General features: G+C 45.6%; 1 protein-coding gene across 1 annotated transcript in view; it reads left to right on the top strand.

Annotated features, from left to right (window-relative positions):
- Positions 1-16,843, top strand: part of BOD1L1 (biorientation of chromosomes in cell division 1 like 1) — a 53,435-nt gene extending 36,592 nt beyond the window's left edge. The window contains exons 16-26 of the mRNA XM_052641923.1: positions 1,653-1,725; positions 3,194-3,273; positions 5,024-5,108; positions 5,469-5,539; positions 6,539-6,611; positions 6,698-6,732; positions 7,759-7,804; positions 10,319-10,368; positions 10,467-10,551; positions 10,954-11,107; positions 16,679-16,843. Coding sequence (XP_052497883.1) covers positions 1,653-1,725; positions 3,194-3,273; positions 5,024-5,108; positions 5,469-5,539; positions 6,539-6,611; positions 6,698-6,732; positions 7,759-7,804; positions 10,319-10,368; positions 10,467-10,551; positions 10,954-11,107; positions 16,679-16,796 — 870 coding nt within the window. The 3' untranslated portion in view covers positions 16,797-16,843. The remainder of the gene's footprint in view (positions 1-1,652; positions 1,726-3,193; positions 3,274-5,023; positions 5,109-5,468; positions 5,540-6,538; positions 6,612-6,697; positions 6,733-7,758; positions 7,805-10,318; positions 10,369-10,466; positions 10,552-10,953; positions 11,108-16,678) is intronic.
- The last annotated feature ends 273 nt before the right edge of the window (positions 16,844-17,116 follow it).

The following is a 17,116-nucleotide window of genomic DNA, read 5'->3' as shown; positions in this document are numbered from 1 at the left end:
AATGCTCAAAATTCTCTAAGCCAGGCTTCTGCAATGCATGAACCGTGAACTTCCAGATGTTCAAGCTGGTCTTAGAAAAGGCAGAGGAACCAGAGATCAAATTGCCAACATCTGCTGGATCATCAAAAAAGCAAGAGAGTTCCAGAAAAACATCTATTTCTGCTTTATTGACTATGCCAAAGCCTTTGACTGTGTGGATCACAAGAAACTGTGGAAAATTCTTAAAGAGATGGGAATACCAGGCCACCTGACCTGCCTCTTGAGAAACCTATATGCAGGTCAGGAAGAAACAGTTAGAACTGGACATGGAACAACAGACTGGTTCCAAATAGGAAAAGGAGTACATCAAGGCTGTATATTGTCACCCTGCTTATTTAACTTATATGCAGAGTACATCATGAGAAACACTGGGCTGGAAGAAGCACAAGCTAGAATCAAGATTGCCGGGAGACATATCAGTAACCTCAGATATGCAGATGACACCACCGTTATGGCAGAAAGTGAAGAGGAACTCAAAAGCCTCTTGATGAAAGTGAAAGTGGAGAGTGAAAAAGTTGGCTTGAAGCTCAACATGCCGAAAACTAAGATCATGGCATCTGGTCCCATCACTTTATGGGAAATAGATAGGGGAACAGTGGAAACAATGTCAGACTTTATTTTGGGGGGGCTCCAAAATCACTGCAGATGGTGATTGCAGCCATGAAATTAAAAGATGCTTACTCCTCGGAAGGCAAGTTATGACCAACCTATAGAGCATATTAAAAAGCAGAGACATTACTTTGCCAACAAAGGTCCTTCTAGTCAAGGCTATGGTTTTTCCAGTGGTCATGTATGGATGTGAGAGTTGGACTGTGAAGACAGCTGAGCACCGAAGAATTGATGCTTTTGAACTGTGGTGTTGGAGAAGACTCTTGAGAGTCCTTTGGACTTCAAGGAGATCCAACCAGTCCATCTTAAAGGAGATCAGTCCTGGGTGTTCATTGGAAGGACTGATGCTAAAGGTGAAATTCCAGTACTTTGGCCACCTGATGCGAAGAGTTGAGTCATTGGAAAAGACTCTCATGCTGGGATGGGTTGGGGGCAGGAGGAGAATGGGACGACAGAGGATGAGATGGCTGGATGGCATCACCGACTCAGTGGACATGAGTTTGAGTGAACTCCGGGAGTTGGTGATAGACAGGGAGGCCTGGCGTGCTGCTGTTCATGGGGTCGCAAAGAGTTGAACACGACTGAGCGACTGAACTGAACTGAACTGACGCTGTTTTCTTATATACTTCCTTTCATCAGCCTTTTAATGAGCTACCAAGAGAGCAGAAAAATGCTGCCAATTAATTTATGATGTGCCATCAATTATAAAACATAGATTGACTTCAGAAGTGGTAAAATGAGGATATTTTTAACATATTTTGGAATTGTTGAAATACATTATGAAGTGAAAAATAGATTTGGATATTTTTTATGGGTTTATATTCAAATCTTTAAAAAGACTCAACCTTACGAATGACTCTAGTCTGAATCTAGATGACAGAAGTATCATTCTAGATTTTTCAAAAAATTTGTCTCAAGGACTAGAAACTAATACAGTGTGCTCCCGTTTAAGTAGAATTGGATCCAGGTTCTACTGCCTTTAATATAGTCACTCTTAATTCCAGGTTGAAGAGGAAGGAAGGCACGTACCTAAAAGAAAAAGAAAGAAGCAGTACCTCTCTTCAGAAGATGAACTGGGTATCTAGAATATACATGTTCCTGTTTTAAATGTCTCTGAAAATCTTATTATTTCCACATCCAAATAGTGGGCCAGTAGCATAGAAAATTCTTGAGAGTAGTAGTCGTTTACAAATCTTGAGTCTCGTGTGTTTCCAGACCAGCCTGACTCCTCCAGGGTCTTTTCCGGACTTGATCTAGAAGCTAGGTTGTTCCCGGCGAAGACCCAGCCCTTGGAAATCACAGAAACCCAGGCTCCCTCTGTCACCTGGCCTCCAGGTGCCCCTGAGTTGCTTATTTTACGTCATGAACGGAGGCCGCGCGGAACTAGTGAAGCACTCTAGGAACAGGCATGCAATAGTGACCCTTCTGTGCTTCATGCTGTTGGTTGTCCGTAACAATGCCAGCCCATAGAACTTGCTCAGAGGTGGAAACGTCCCATGTTTGTTTTGTCTACTGGAAGCTACAAGGCACAGAACTATTGAGCACTTGAATGTAGTCACTGTGAATGAAAGGCTGAGTTTTTAGTTGTATTTGAATTTAATTAATTTAAATTTCAGGAGCCATTGTGGCTAGTGGCTCCCATTTTGGACACTGCAGAGACTTTTATAGTTTAATACCTGACACAAAATGCAAACTCAGTAAATAACATATTAAATAATATGTGAGAAAAAAATGGATAGTTACATACTTTACTTTTTTGGTTTGGAACATGTTTAGTAATTACTGAGTTCATACCAAAGCTAGGTACCGTCTCTAGTACTTTATACACATCCCCAATAACTATGTGAGTCAGATATTGCCGTTTTATAAATAAAGAAATTAAGATTTTGAGAAATTATGACTTTTTCTCTACCAAGTAAATCTGATTCCCAAGATTATGGTCTTCATCACTAAGCCATACCACTTAGATGGTAAGTTGTTCAGGAAGTTAAAAAGTATGTCTAGAAACTATGCCCTAAGCCCTCTCCACAGAACCTCCTGTTTTGTTGGAGTTGTTTAAGCATTTGTAGATATTTTATTTTTTGGCTTTGCTAAGGCCCAGGCAGTGGCACCCCACTCCAGTACTCTTGCCTGGAAAATCCCATGGATGGAGGAGCCTGGTAGGCTGCAGGCCATGGGGTCACTAAGAGTCGGACACGACTGAGCGACTTCACTTTCACTTTTCACTTTCATGCATTGGAGAAGGAAACGGCAACCCACTCCAGTGTTCTTGCCTGGAGAATCCCAGGGATGGGGGAGCCTGGTGGGCTGCCGTCTGTGGGGTCGCACAGAGTCGGACACGGCTGAAGCGACTTAGCAGCAGCAGCAGCAGCAGGCCAGTGCTCAGTGCTCATGTCACATGACATTATAAATACATTTAGGATTACTTTGGCTTCACTGTATCATAAGCCTAAGAAAAGTCTCAAACTGTCTTGAAATAGAACTGTGCATTTCATTTTTCATTTAGCTTTTATTCCTTTGTGATTCTGTTTAAACTGATTTACAGACGATACCCCAGATGTCCTGGATTCCAAAATAGAAACAGCACAGAGGCAGTGTTCTGGAACTGAGCCACAAGATACAAAGGTATTTTTTCCACATATTAAATTTAAGTTTTAGGGATAGCCTGTTTACATCACTGTGTATATGTATTTTGTGTATTTATTGTAAAAGGTGTATAGTTTTTAGACTCTCTCAGAAAAATGTTACACTTTATAATCATAAACTGCAAGATTGTATTACTATCACAGTTTAGATATAATCATTGCTTAGGTTTTTGTTCAGTGGTATTATTGACTTCTTTAGACTTTCAGGTCCTTTGTTCCCAAGTATAATAAGCTTTATTACAGATATAGTTGTATCAGAACAGTGAAATACAGTGATACATGTGACTTAAAATTTTTAATACACAAGCTTCTCTTTACCTTACCTCCAGCCCCTAATACATAGATTGTCCCAGGATGAGGCCTCACTCATTGCCCTTTTTTCCTGTGGTCTTATTTTCATCTTGTGCCTTGGGGAAGTAACTCACAAATATTCATTTCTGTTCTTATCCTGTCTTTTGTTCTAGGCCAGTTTTCTCCTCTTCATAGATATTCTTACATTCCTGAGACTCAATACTTATTGACTATTCCAGTCTGCCTCTATCTTCTCTTCCTCCCTCTTTTCCTAATCTATTTTTTTCCAGCTTGTTACAGAAGTATTAAGTCAGCTTCCAGAAATATATTCAGCTGACTTCCAGCCCACTGAAGCCAGTTTATAGTCTCGTTTTTTTCCCCCAGTAACTGATATACTAAGTAAAAAGTAGTAAAAGAAGTTTAACAACCGAAGAGGTGAAGTCATACATTGTCATGAATTTCAACTGGTCATGGTCAAGGAAAGAAACAGGTTTTCAAAAGCCCACTCCTTCCCCTGACCTATTGAGAACAAAAATCTCGAGACAGTACTCTATCATTTGGAGCGAGGCAGATTAAAGGGTAGCTTTTAAGTTTCTCTTTAACTTCATGTAGGGCTTCCCTGGTGGCTCAGATGGTAAAGGACCCGCCTGCAGTGCGGGAGACCTGGGTTCAATCCCTGGGTTGGGAAGATCCCTTTGGAGAAGGGAATGGCAACCCACTTCAGTATTCTTGCCTGGAGAATTCCATGGACGGAGGAGCCTGGTGGGCTACAGTCCATGGGGTCGCAAAGAGTCGGACACGACTGAGCGACTTTCACTTCACTTTTAACTTCATGTAAGGTTTTTAGTGTTAAGTTTAAATATATTCTGACTTAATTATTTGTATTTAAAAATTCCATGTATAAAACAGTCCTCTGATTTTAAATTTAGTTTGTATAATTTTGTGTATACATTATATTAATACTGTAGTATAAACAACTGGTTATTTCATGCTCAAAACTTCTTTGCAACTAAGGGCAGATAATATAACCATTGATAGACCATTTATCTAAATCAGCCCAGTTGGACACCAGAAGTTCTCTTTGGCTCCTTCTCCTTTATCCCTTTCTTCTGGTCCCTCCCTTCCACCAGCAAAGAGAAAAATATCTCTTGGAAATTCCTTTAAGTTCTTTCTTTGGAGTTTCTCTTGAAAAGTCCAGGGTCAGCAAAAAGAGCAGTTTCTATTTTGCAGGGGTAAAAATAACGGCCTTGTTGCTTTATAACCTTATCTTGTGTTTTTCTGCCTTCAGAATTTGAATCTTTGTACAGTCTGCCAAGCAGCAAAATAGTTACTTTTTTTTAAAAAATGTCCAACAAACAGGCTAGGAAATTATTTTTGAAGTAATTATATTGAAATGGGTATGAGAAGGGAGCTTCTTGTCTTGTTCAACTTCTCCATAGGAAGAGAACTCTGGAGATTTGGAAGAGTTATCTAAAGCAAGTTCTAAGACAGACAGCGCTGCTTCAAGGGCCATGGAAGAAAAAGGTGAGTAAGACATCTCTGCAGTTAAACTGTTTTGAGAGAGACTAATCCTTCAAAGCAGTTAGCACCTCTCTCCCCAGGCTTCGCCAGCTGAAACTGCGGTTTGCTGATCTTTCTTCCCTCCATATAGCACAGTGTGTCGTGCTGAGTGTAACAGGGCCTGGAGATTGTTTTTAATCGAGGTCCTGTTCTACACTAAGTGTGCTGCTTCTTGGTTAACCAGACTCTGGCTAATGCACTTTAGTGTGTCTGCCTGAGAATGGAGTCTGTGTGCACGCGGATGACTTGGGTCACCTTGGTGGGCGTCCTGGCACTGAGGCTGAGGGTGGCCCCAGCAGTGAACGAGCTCTGCTCTTTCTGCAGATGAATCCAGCAGCAGTGAAGCTGCCGGTGAAAAGGCAGAGCAGAATGATGATGACACCGTAAAATCTCAGGTAGAGATGTTTTTCGTATTTATTTGTTCAGGTTTTTTCAAGTACTAAAAACAGAGTGCATCAGTGTGCTCTTACCTGGAGTTGCTCCTAAATGCTTTGGAAGTAGCTCTTTTTTTAGTGCAGCGGACAGCATTTCACGCAGAGCACTTTATCAGTGTCATTTTGATGTATTTTGTCCTCTGTGTCTTCATTTTCTCCCAACATTTGTATGAGACCTCCTTCTGTCAGCCCCATGGGTTCAGCCCAGATCTGTACCTCAGTGTCCGTGTCCCTTCCTGACCGGGAAGCTTAGCACAGCCAAGCCAGGCTCCAGCTCAGCATGGAGAACGGGGCTGCCAAGCCCTGGGGTCCCGCGGGACGAAACGGGAGCAGCGGCAGGCTGTGCGGAGCGCCGGCCGCGAGGGCCAGCCAGGACCCAGCCTGACGGGGTGAGGTCAGGGACTCCTGAGAGGCTGCAGGAGAGGCAGACCTCCAGTTCTGCTGCTCCAGGCCCCTTGGGATTTGCAGACAACCCAGTGGGACACAGAGTCGCGTGACCTGAGGTGCAGGCCCATAAATCAAGGGAGACAAGCTGTGCCCCAGCCAGATCCTCTAGGTAGCCATCGCCAAGTTTGCCTGTCCGGATACAGCTTTTTAATAGTTATGTTTGTCTTCGCGGGCCTCCTTTATTTTTTGTAAGGGATGGCATTTGATCACAAGTAACCAGGAATAAATCCACACGAAGTGGACGTGCATATTTATTACAGAAGTAGAAGCTGACCCTGAGCACTCCCATTACCTCATTACCTCATAGTCCTCGGGGCTCCGTGAATTCAAACCGACTGCACTGAGAAAAATGAACCACTGAGCCCCAGGTCACGTGTTTTCTTAAGAGACAAAGCTGGGATTTGAACCCTTTTGGGAGGGAACTCTAAATTCCATTTTGAGAAAGCAACCTATTTGTGTAATAGATGATAGAACTTTTTTTTCCCTTTTTTTTTTTTTCCCTTTCCCCCTTAGGAAGATCAACCAGTAATTATTAAAAGGAAAAGAGGAAGACCTCGTAAACACCCTGTAGAAACATTAAAAACAAGTAGGTATTTGGTGTGCTTTCAGTTCACACACAAGATATTTTCAAACTGGATTTTCTAAGTGGGATTTTTATTTCCTGTTTTTCAGAAGATGACTGCAAAACAGATGCTGGCCTTGTCACGGTAAGTAATTGCGAAAGATGAGAACTCTTCAACTGGCTGTTCTAGACCTGAAAGAGTACACTGCAATATTAGCATTTTCAAATAGCCTTTTTTTTTTAAAGTATTTGAAAAGCTTTAAAGAAACTTTTTAAAATAAAACCTCAAATAACCATTCAGATAATATTTTAATTACTAGTAACATCATATAAACATAATTATATTCATTGTAATTTAGTTTGACTCTATCCTCACCTGTCTGATCGGCTGTATAAAAATTATCTAGGGACTTATCTTGTCATCCTTGATTAAAACATAGAAAATAGCTGTTTTATATGATTTTTAGATAACAGCTTCTTTATGGAACCCTCCAAAGTGTGTGTCTTACTACTTTCAATGGAGCTCCTTTTTTATTAGAATGGACACTAGTTTCAGTGCAGGAAAGTCTGTAGTAAGACTTGATCTTTTTTACCGTTCTTTATCTTTGACCCTGAAGTGTGTACCCAACAAAATCATTGCACCAAGACTTCATTGCATGAGTTTCAGTGATAGCACTATTAACAGAACAGATATGTCTTCACTGATGGCTTGCTCCCAGATGCTGTGACATGGGGCCAGTCATATGACCCTCTCCAGATTCCCATTTCCTTGGATACGAAGAAATCATTATCTCACTAGAATTCATCCAAGACAGCTAAACCAAAGAGCCACGTGTAAAAGTGTGAGTGCCTTTACCAGCACACAGAAGATGGCTTGCCAGTTTAGGGGGTGTTACCTGCAGGCCTCTGTCGCCTCCAGTGCTCATAGCCGCAGTAGCACGACTGGGGAAGAGGCATGTGGCAGCCTTGATCCTTGTGGGAAGACCCGTGAGTTCAGATTCATAGCCATCCATATTTGCTGGGTCTATTTAATCCATTTCAGGAAGTGGGTTACAGATATTCTGCCTACATAATAAACAGAGGTCCTGAACCTTCTTCACATTGTTGATTGACTTCCTGTGTGATGATCACAAACCAGTGACTTCTCTTTTTTCTCCTTGTTCAAACTCAGGTAGAACAGTCTCCACCTGGCGGCAAGCTGAAAGTCATGCAAACAGGTGTGTACCTGAAAGCACTGCTGTGTGTGTGATCTAAGGAAGGGGGGCGGCCCGGGGGGAACCGCAGGCTGCAGAGGGTTTAGGATGTCCTTGTTTCTCAATGAAGTGAGTGGCTTCCTTGGTAAAAGCAGCTGCCCTTGTAGCCGTGAGAGATTCTAGTAGCTGGTTTTTCCTGTGATCTGAGTCGTTCTTGTCTTTGTCAGTCCAGGAAACCTCAAAGAGGAGGGGGGCAGCATGGCCACGTCCAGACTTGGACTTGTTAAGGGAAAAACAGATGAACCTGGGGACTGAGAGCTCTTATCAGGAAGATAAGATTTCAGCCCAAGAGCCTGTTGTTTTCAGCAAAAGCAGCTGGTACTGCTTACAGAGCTAGGCTGCAAGAGATAAAATTGTTTTGATGAGGTATTTTTGTCTTCAGTCCAAGGAGAAAAAAAATATTCCCAAAATGTTGATAATGATTAGTTCTGTGCTGTCCTTAGTCGCTCAGTCGTGTCTGACTGTTTGTGACCCCATGAACTATAGCCTACCAGGCTCCTCTGTCCATAGGGATTCTCCAGGCAAGAACACTGGAGTGGGTTGCCAGGCCTTCCTCCAGGGGATCTTCCCAATCCAGGGATTGAACCCAGGTCTCCCACATTGCAGGAGGATTCTTTACCTTCTGAGCCACCTTGGTGAGATAATAGGAAGATTTCATATTTTCACTAGTGCCTGCATTTTCCAGAATTTTTACCATGTGTATATTTTAATTTCATGGTTTAAATTTTTCTTTTTACATACAAGCAAAAAGAGCCATTGGTGGGCTTTAAGTGTTGATTAAGGGAAAAAAAAAGAATATGACAGCTATTTTGGATCAAATAAATAGCATGGTGATATCATGAAATATATATTCTGATCAGCAAGATAACAGTAAATGTGTATTTGAGAATTTTTCCACATTTAACTATGTGTGGGATCTTATGATCATACTTTAGTTTTTCTTATCTCTTTGAAAGTTAAGGTTTTCTTTTTAACAACAAAAAAAGAATGTTCTGTTTTTAACCATCTTTTTATCCATAATTGTATGTTTAAATTCACACAAGGAGAAATCTCCATAACTTAAATGCCCTTTAAAGATTCTATTTTAAGCTGCATAATTATGTTTTAATGCGTTGTTCAGCAGTAGTTTTCTGAATCTGGGTAACGATGACCAGTTTAAGACTAGATTCTTCTTTGTGGGCCTTTTTCTTGGTTTTTAACTCTGGCATCGTTCGTATAGTGAACTTTCAGAAAGGGCAGCTATACAGTCTTCATTACTGATAAGTTCACCTCTGGGTGTTGAGTCGTCTAATCAACATGTTCATAATTTTGGCTTCTAACAGTGCAGTGAAGTAAATTTCACTTTTCTTACCAGATACATTCTCAGAAAATGGTAACGTCTACAGGAAACAAATACATAAGAAATAGGTATACACAACCTAAAATAGACTTATCCAGTATACTTTTCTAGATCCCATCATGGAAGTATATGGAGTGCTAAGAATCCAGTTCCCACCCCATGTACTGGTTATGGAACTCTGAACAAAGTACTTCACCAAGTTGCTCAAGCCTCATTTTCCTCCCTGTCAAATGGTGCTTGTACTATTTGTTGTTGTTCGGTCCCTAAGTCGTGTCTGACGCTTTGCAACCCCATGGACTGCAGCACTCCAAGCTTCCCTGTCCTTCACCATCTCCCAGAGTTGATTCAAGTTCATGTCCATTGAGTCGGTGATGCCATCCAACCGTCTCATCCTCTGGTCCCCTTCTCCTCCTGCCCTCAATCTTTCCCAGCATCAGGGTCTTTTCCAATGAGTCAGCTCTTCCCATCAGGTGGCCAAAGTATTGGAGTTTCAGCTTCAGCATCAGTCCTTCTAATGAATATTCAGGGTTGCTTTCTTTTAGGATTAACTGGTTGGATTTCCTTGCAGTCCAAGGTTCTCTCAAGAGTCTTCTCCAACACCACAATTCAAAAGCATCAATTCTTTGGCACTCAGCCTTCTTAATGGTCCAACTTACATCTGTACATGACTCTGGAAAACTATTTAGAGAGCTATGTTACGATTTGAGTGAAGTCTGTAATCCTGAACTGTAGTTCCTGCTGTGTCGGGGGCTCCCTAGATACCCTCTTCCTCCTCCCTTTCCAGATTCAGATATTTGAGCTGAAAGAGAGAGACTGTGAAGGCCTTCTAACCCAACTCCTTCTCACTGATAAAAAACCAAGGCTCTAGGAATGTAAGTGATTGGCCCAAATCACATAGCTTATTCATGGCAGGCATGCCAGGTCTGAGATGCAGACTTTGGTGTCCTGACTTTCATTCTGATGTGTTCTCTGCTCAGGTATTCCATCTCAATCTTTGCTGGCTGATACAAGAAAGCAATGATGAATTGTGTAATGATACCATAATTAGCACTAATTAGGTACCTTCACAGACAACAAACTGTTGAAGTTTAATTTGACACTAATAAAATATTAATGTAGAAATCTTTCTTTTCTTAAAGATGAAGCCATTAAAGAAACCCCTAACCTTCAAGAACGAAGTGGAAGCAACGTAAGTGTTAATTTTATGATCAAGGCATGTCCTTTAGAAATAAAACTTAGTAAATGCTCAGGTGACCACCCTCTCCACTTTAACTTTATTTCTTCTAGGATGATAGTGAAGAAAAATCTGTGGCAAGTGTGCGTCGGAGAGGAAGAAAGCCCAAGCGTTCGCTCACTCTGTCAGATGATGCTGGTATGTTACTGGCAAGGTCTTATCATGTCAGAGTCACCTTTTTAAGACTTTTTCTTTGGATGAGAAAAAATCCAGTGGGGTCCAGCTAGTATTAATGCTACATAAATATGTGTGAAATGGCTGTAATCCTGTGTCAGAAATGGCACATTCCAGATGCTTTTCTGAGCACATGTGAATTTTTCGCAAATGCTGGCTGTGAACCGCCTAAGTAAACTATCCCAAATGTGTTTGAGATTAAGTTAAACAGTTGTGAATTGCAAGTGCTGAAACAAAAAGGAAGTGGAAAACCACTTCTTCTGCCTCCAAGTCCCTAATATCCTTTGTTCTAAACTCTGCGACTCTGTCCTCTGGAAGTGTCCTTGGGAATTGTACAGTCCAGATGTTTCCCTTCTGTCTGAACAGAATCCTCAGAGCCAGAGCGCAAACGTCAGAAATCAGTTTCTGAAGCGACTGAGGACAAGAAAGACCAGGAGTCTGAGGAGGAGGAGGAGGAAGACGAGGACGAGGAGCCGTCGGGAGCCACCACAAGGTCCAGCACCAGGTCAGAGGCTCAGAGGTAATGGGGCCGCGGGGCGCTTCCAGAACCTTCCCCCGCTCTCCGTCAGACCGCAGCGGGGCCCTCCCAGAGCCTTCCCCCGCTCTCCGTCAGACCGCAGCGAGGCGCTTCCAGAACCTTCCCCCGCTCTCCGTCAGACCACAGCGAGGGCTCCATCTCTTTGCCTCACTCATGCCACAGAGTGAGCCCTCTCCTTGCATAAAACACAAGCCCCAGTGGGGAGAGAGCACGTGCTCCCAGCCCTCTGACATCTCAGTTTCCCCCGGGGAAACCCGTTTTCCCTCTGAAACCATTTTCCAGGAGCCCTTTAGAATCGTTGCCAGGCTTCGATGCCTGTTTGGTGGAACCTATTCAGTTCCTTTATGAATACTTACCAAGTACAATTAGATCTCAGAGGCCATGCTGAGCACGGTCGGTGGAAACAGACGCGTACAGCATGATCTGCGTGCGCAGCCTGCTTAGCGGCTGTGAGGGAGAAGGCTCAGCCCCGTCCCCGTCGTCGGTGCCCCTCCCAGTGCTGCGTCACAGGTCCGTCACAGGAGACCAGCCAAGTGCCCCATTCTCCACGCACACGGCTGGGGACGTCCTACGCCCCCCACGGGACGTCCTACGCCCTCACGTAGCCAGAAGCCTCTGGAGAAAAGAAGGCCGGGCTCAGTGAGCCTGGGGAGTGCCCGTGAGTTCCCCCTCCTTCTGAGCCACAGTGCCCACTATAATGCACTTGGCGTGGTCCTGAGAAGGGAAACCTGTCCAGCTTTGTCAGTTCCACTTTGCCACCCCCTCTCCCCGTGTCGTTATGCCTGGTAGCATCAGTCAGCACGCCTTTCCCGCAGCACATTTTGAGAAATGTTTTATCACTTTACAGTTTTATAACTTCTGAAGCGTGAATATTTTCCATTTTTAATGTGATTCACAAGCTGTTAATCTTAGTACCCTCTTCTATAATTTCATTATCCAAGATTAGAAAGTTGAGGAATATTGATTTCAAGAGTATCATTTATTAATATCTGTCACTGTAGTATAGTAGTTCTGATGTGTTTATTTGCCTGCCTTTTTAAAAATTTATTTATTTTAATTGGAGGCTAATTACTTTATTGTAGTGGTTTTTGCCATACATTGACGCTGATGTGTTTATGTAAAGACTTAAAATCAGCCTATTTCTAATTTCTCTAAACTTGGACATCATTAGCTATCTGTGCCCTGGTGAGATTTTTAGAGCCAAAAGATGTTAGGAGCTCACAGGGCTAAAGGTAAGGTTTTCCAGGCGGGGCAGCTCGGATAACTAGAAATCACAAAACCAGGATACCTGCTGACTGAGAGGTGCACCTCACCGTGCACCGAGAGGGTGGGTGCGCGCCTAGATGCAGACCCCCAGCGCCGCCGCGCCCTCTGTGCGTCACGGGAGATCACCCAGTGGAGTGGGGCCCGACGCAGGACGCGCCGCGGGCCGCCGAGGCAGCCTCGAGTGAGCGTCTGCAGCAGCTGAGATGTGTGCCTTCCCAAATCCATTCTTCCGCAGTGCATTGTGTTTCGGTTCTGGGATCACCCGGATCACCGGTGCTTCTCCTCGGCACTGCGGCAGCCTGCGGTCTCCACGCGGCCCCTCCCTCTAGACACCTCCGCACTGGTGCTTTGGCTCTAGGCTCCGGCGCCTGTGTCGTCTCCCAGGTCCTCAGGCTCGCCTGGGGTCTCTGTGGGTGTCGATCACAGTGCCCAGCCGCTCTGAAGAGTCTTTCTGCTTCTGCGCGTTACCTTGGGTGGGAAAGATTTTCTTCCGTGTGCAGTGGGCACTGGGCTCCGCATAGCTTCTGCTCTCAGAGCCTCCTGTACCACTTTGGCTTAAACACCGGAAGGCAGCTTCCAGGTCTTCTCTTGCACTGGGTGCCTCCTCATCCTGTTTGTTCTCATCAGTTTATCTATTGATTATTCTCTTTACGAAGCAAATGTTGACTCCAGGTGTGCGCTGACGGATCCAGAAGAGGACTGTCTGCCTTGTTTCCTAGAGACCAAGCTCAGCCTGCATCCAGCTTGCTGGGCTCCCTCAGCCTGGGCTGCGCACCAGCTCAGTGCGTCCCTTGTCCCGATGAGGCACACCTTCTCTCACCTGCTGCTTGTGCGGGCCCCGCTGCTTAGACCCGGTCCCCGGGCCTTCACACTGTGCTTCCATCCATCTTGGCCCGCCTTCTACTCTGGTGAGCACTGTGGGATCTCGCTTCATCAGCCAGTATGTTTTCTGTTTATCACAGGTTCATCTTTCTCTCAATCATGGTCAAGTATCCCACACAGTGAAAGCAAAGCCGGAGTCAGGGAAGCAGTTAGTCATGTGGCATGAAGTTCTGCTCATCAGCCAAGACCCACAGAACCAGGCATTTTCCTGCTTTTCATCCCCACCTCTGCCCTGCGCACGAGGAGCCTCGCCCTTTCTAGTCTCAGGGACTGGGGCGTTCAGTGCTGCCATCGCCCAGGGTTTCTGTCATCTGTTTCAGAAAGCAGCATGGAGAGCTGTCTACATGCACAGCATCCAAACTTGGGAGCCCAGGAATCGTTTCTACTAGATATCACCAAAAATTAGCAAAAGAAAAATTATCTGCCAGTGAAGAAGTTAGTAAATTTTCCCCTCTTAGGAAGGAAAGTCCCTGCTGACACTTGAAGTCATCTTTAACCCCCTGAAGCTTTTTGTGGTGCACTGATACTTTCTCCCTAAGTTTCTTTAAGAGTCTTGGCTTGCCACACAGCTGTCTGTGGGGGTCCTCGGCTTCCCAAGTGGAAACCTACCCTAGACAGAGCGGGAAGGACTCCCAGAGGGAGTCTCAGTGGCCTCGCCAGTCCTCCCTGCCTCACAGCACTCCTGCACCGGCTTTATCCTGTGCTCCTTGCCATCAGCTCCTGCCCCCCAGGACCAAAGGGACACCTTGTTTCTCCTCAAGTGGACACAGCGCTGGGTGCTGGGTTAAAGCAGTGCAGCGTGGTCAGGCGGGTTACAGCCCAGAGCCAGCTCTCTTTTTCACAGAGCACTGGAGAGGTGATGGGGTCACAGGAGGGCACCCGCCTGAGGCACAGCCGTGGGCCAGCAGGCACCTTCATGCCGCCCGAGTCACCTTCCCGCATCCTGCAGGTTGTGCCAGTTCTTCCTTGAGGAGCACCCTCGCCACCAGCCCCCCATCACCAGGTCCTCCGTCCTGCACACACACCCCCTGCCTGCTTCCGCCCGGCCGCATCCCCGTCCTCTGCCCTTCCCGCCCAGCCTGTGCGGTGGGCAGTGGCATGTGACGTTGCTTCGGGGGTTTTCGTTTTGTCTTCCTCCCTGGTCTGTGAGCTTCTTCCTTGAGGTCAGGCACTTGATTTACCTTCTGTACATGATAGCATCAAAAAATAAGACTTCCCAGTGTACAAAGGCCGTTTAGGTATATTGAATCACATTAGGTCTTCACAGCATATGCGTGTGTGTGCGCGCGCATGCGCACTATTATTCCCCCATGACAGAAAGGGAAGCAAACTGGAATGCCAGGCACCTTTCACGTGGATTCTCTCCCATTATTCCTCAGTAAGTAAAACATAGTATTTACCTTTATTGTGTATTTGAGAAGAATCTCACAAAGGTCTGGTTTGTTATTTCTCAAACTCAAATGTGCAGAGACCCAGGCTCCACTTCTGTAGTGTTGGGCCAAGACCTGAGAGTCTGCATTGCTGCTGAGCTCCCAGGTGCTGCCAGGGCCTCTGGGCACAGGCCACCCTCTGGGCGGGAAGAGAGGGCCGAGCTCATGCCCATGGGCAGAAGCCTCTGTGCCAAGCTTCTGTTCTCCGCTGCATGGCGTCAGCACTGTGCTGGCAACACACCCACTCCTGGGTAAACAGCTGGTCACTCTGGCTGGTGGCTCTCCCTGGACGTGGCTTGAAATGGGATATTGACAAGCAACTGCTTGTTAGCTGTTCTCAACACATGCGTAGGTAATGTTACGCTAAAACTGCATCGTATACAACAGTACCTGACTCAGCTTTATCTGAGTCAGTCTGAGCGTATTTACCTCTGCTGTCAAAGGAGCAGCGAGTAGACAGGTCTTCACGTCAGTGACGGCCCATTTCTCCATCTCCTGTCCTTTTAGTTATCCAAGCGTCTTCATTCTTTGGTATAACATTTATTGCTCGAATACACAGATTGGGCTTTGTACTAGGCCTTGGAGAAAGGAAAATGAATAACCTCTGCAGCTGCCCTGGAGAAACATCCTGTCTTAACTGGGGGGACGTGTGTGTAGCTGGTTTTCAAACTCCCTTGACAGCAGGCGGCTCATAGGAAGAATGTCTTTTGCAATACTGCCTCTTGTCACTGAAACAAAATTTTAATGCCCAAACTGAATAGACATGGCAACAATGGTATTTTCTATTGTGTTCTATTAATACTTTGTTTTAAAATAAAGGCTGTAACCTGCAATTTGAAAAACCCCAGTGGACAAACAAACAACCAGAAGTGCAGTGGTAGAGACAGAAAGTGCTGTCTGCAGGTTTTCCGAAGGGCAGGTTGCTCTGTGATGAGAAACTGTTCCCAGAAGGAGTTGTTTTTGAACTGAGGCTCCAGAATGAAGTTTGCCAGATAGAAGGTGTGGAGTATTTTTAAAAATTGCATGCGTGCTCAATTGCTTCAGTCGTGTCCGACTCTTTGTGACCTTATGGAATGTAGCCCGCCGGGCTCCTCTGTCCGTGGGGATTCTCCAGGCAGGAATACTGGAGTGGGTTGCCATGCCCTTCTTCAGGGGATCTTCCCGACCCAGGGATCGAACCTGTGTCTACTGTGTCTTCTGCACTGCAGGCGGATTCTTTACCGCTGAGTCACAGGGAAGCCAAAAAGAATTACCTGCCCAAGTAGACAGTGTGAAAGAACGCTGCGTGTTAGGGAACGAGGCTGCTGTGTTAGGGCTGCAGTCCGAGACGGTATCCCGGGCAGGTGGTAAGGGACTCTGTTGGGCTCCTGATGGTCCTACGCTGAAGGCATCAGAGAGCCTGAGGATGGAGATAAACAAGATGATGACATGGATGTGATTAACTTGACATTTCCGACAAGTCATTCTGCAGGCAGGACGGAGAGCAGGGCTGGGCTGGGCTGCTGGCCGGGAGACTGGATGGGGAGCTCTTCTCGAGTTCCCACGCCCTCTCCAAGACTGCCAGCTTTCTGGGAGCATCCTGTGAGCGCGGGTGTGCATGTGCTCAGATCATGCCATCCCGCTGTGTTCATGATTGTTTCAACGCAGGACTGGTTGTTGATGTCTCTACTGTATAGATACCAGCACTAGGTGCTCGAGAAGAAAGTGGACTTGACCAAAGTCAACACCCACCCAGAACCTCAGCTGGGGCTTCCTGACTTCTCCTCATGGCCTGTTAGGAGTGAGGCTGTTGGCAGACAGCCAGTCAGCACAGGCTCTTGCAGGGTCCCCTCTTCCCATGTAGCCCTTTATCCAGCTTTCCTCTTCTTGGCTCTCAAGTTCAAAAACCTTCCAGTGTTTGAAGAATTCCCAGATTATTTGAAGCAGGTCCTTTTCTTCGAATCTTAATCACAGCCTTGACCTCTGTTTCCTGCAGATGGAAGGCACAGCTCTCCCCTTCTGCCAAGCGCAAGAGAGAAGCCAGCCCCCCCGGGGCACGCACCAGAGGCCAGCAGAGGGTGGAGGAGACCCCAGTGAAGAAGGCAAAGCGGTAACAGGACCGCGGCCACCCCAGCCGGTCCGCCGGGGCCACGGGACCGAGAAGAGGGACACACCTCGGGGCCATGGGCCGCAGCGTTTAACCGGGGGAAGGCCGTGCATGTGCGCCAAGTACCTAGGTGCAAGCTTTTTCTTGTTACGTTCTGAACAGCTTTATAAACTATTGTTCATAGAGGTATTATGTACATTAATTTCAGATAAAGGAAAATAAGTTTACTTTGTATCTGAACTCAAAACAAAGTAGTTGTATATTTTAACGTTCGAAATTGGGATTTCCCGATGTGACATGTCACTCATGTAAACCCTTCCAGCCCAT

This window comes from Budorcas taxicolor, chromosome 6, assembly GCF_023091745.1.
Source record: "Budorcas taxicolor isolate Tak-1 chromosome 6, Takin1.1, whole genome shotgun sequence".
In the NCBI taxonomy this organism is placed as follows: Eukaryota; Metazoa; Chordata; class Mammalia; order Artiodactyla; family Bovidae; genus Budorcas; species Budorcas taxicolor.
This window is presented reverse-complemented; position numbering and strand designations above follow the sequence as displayed.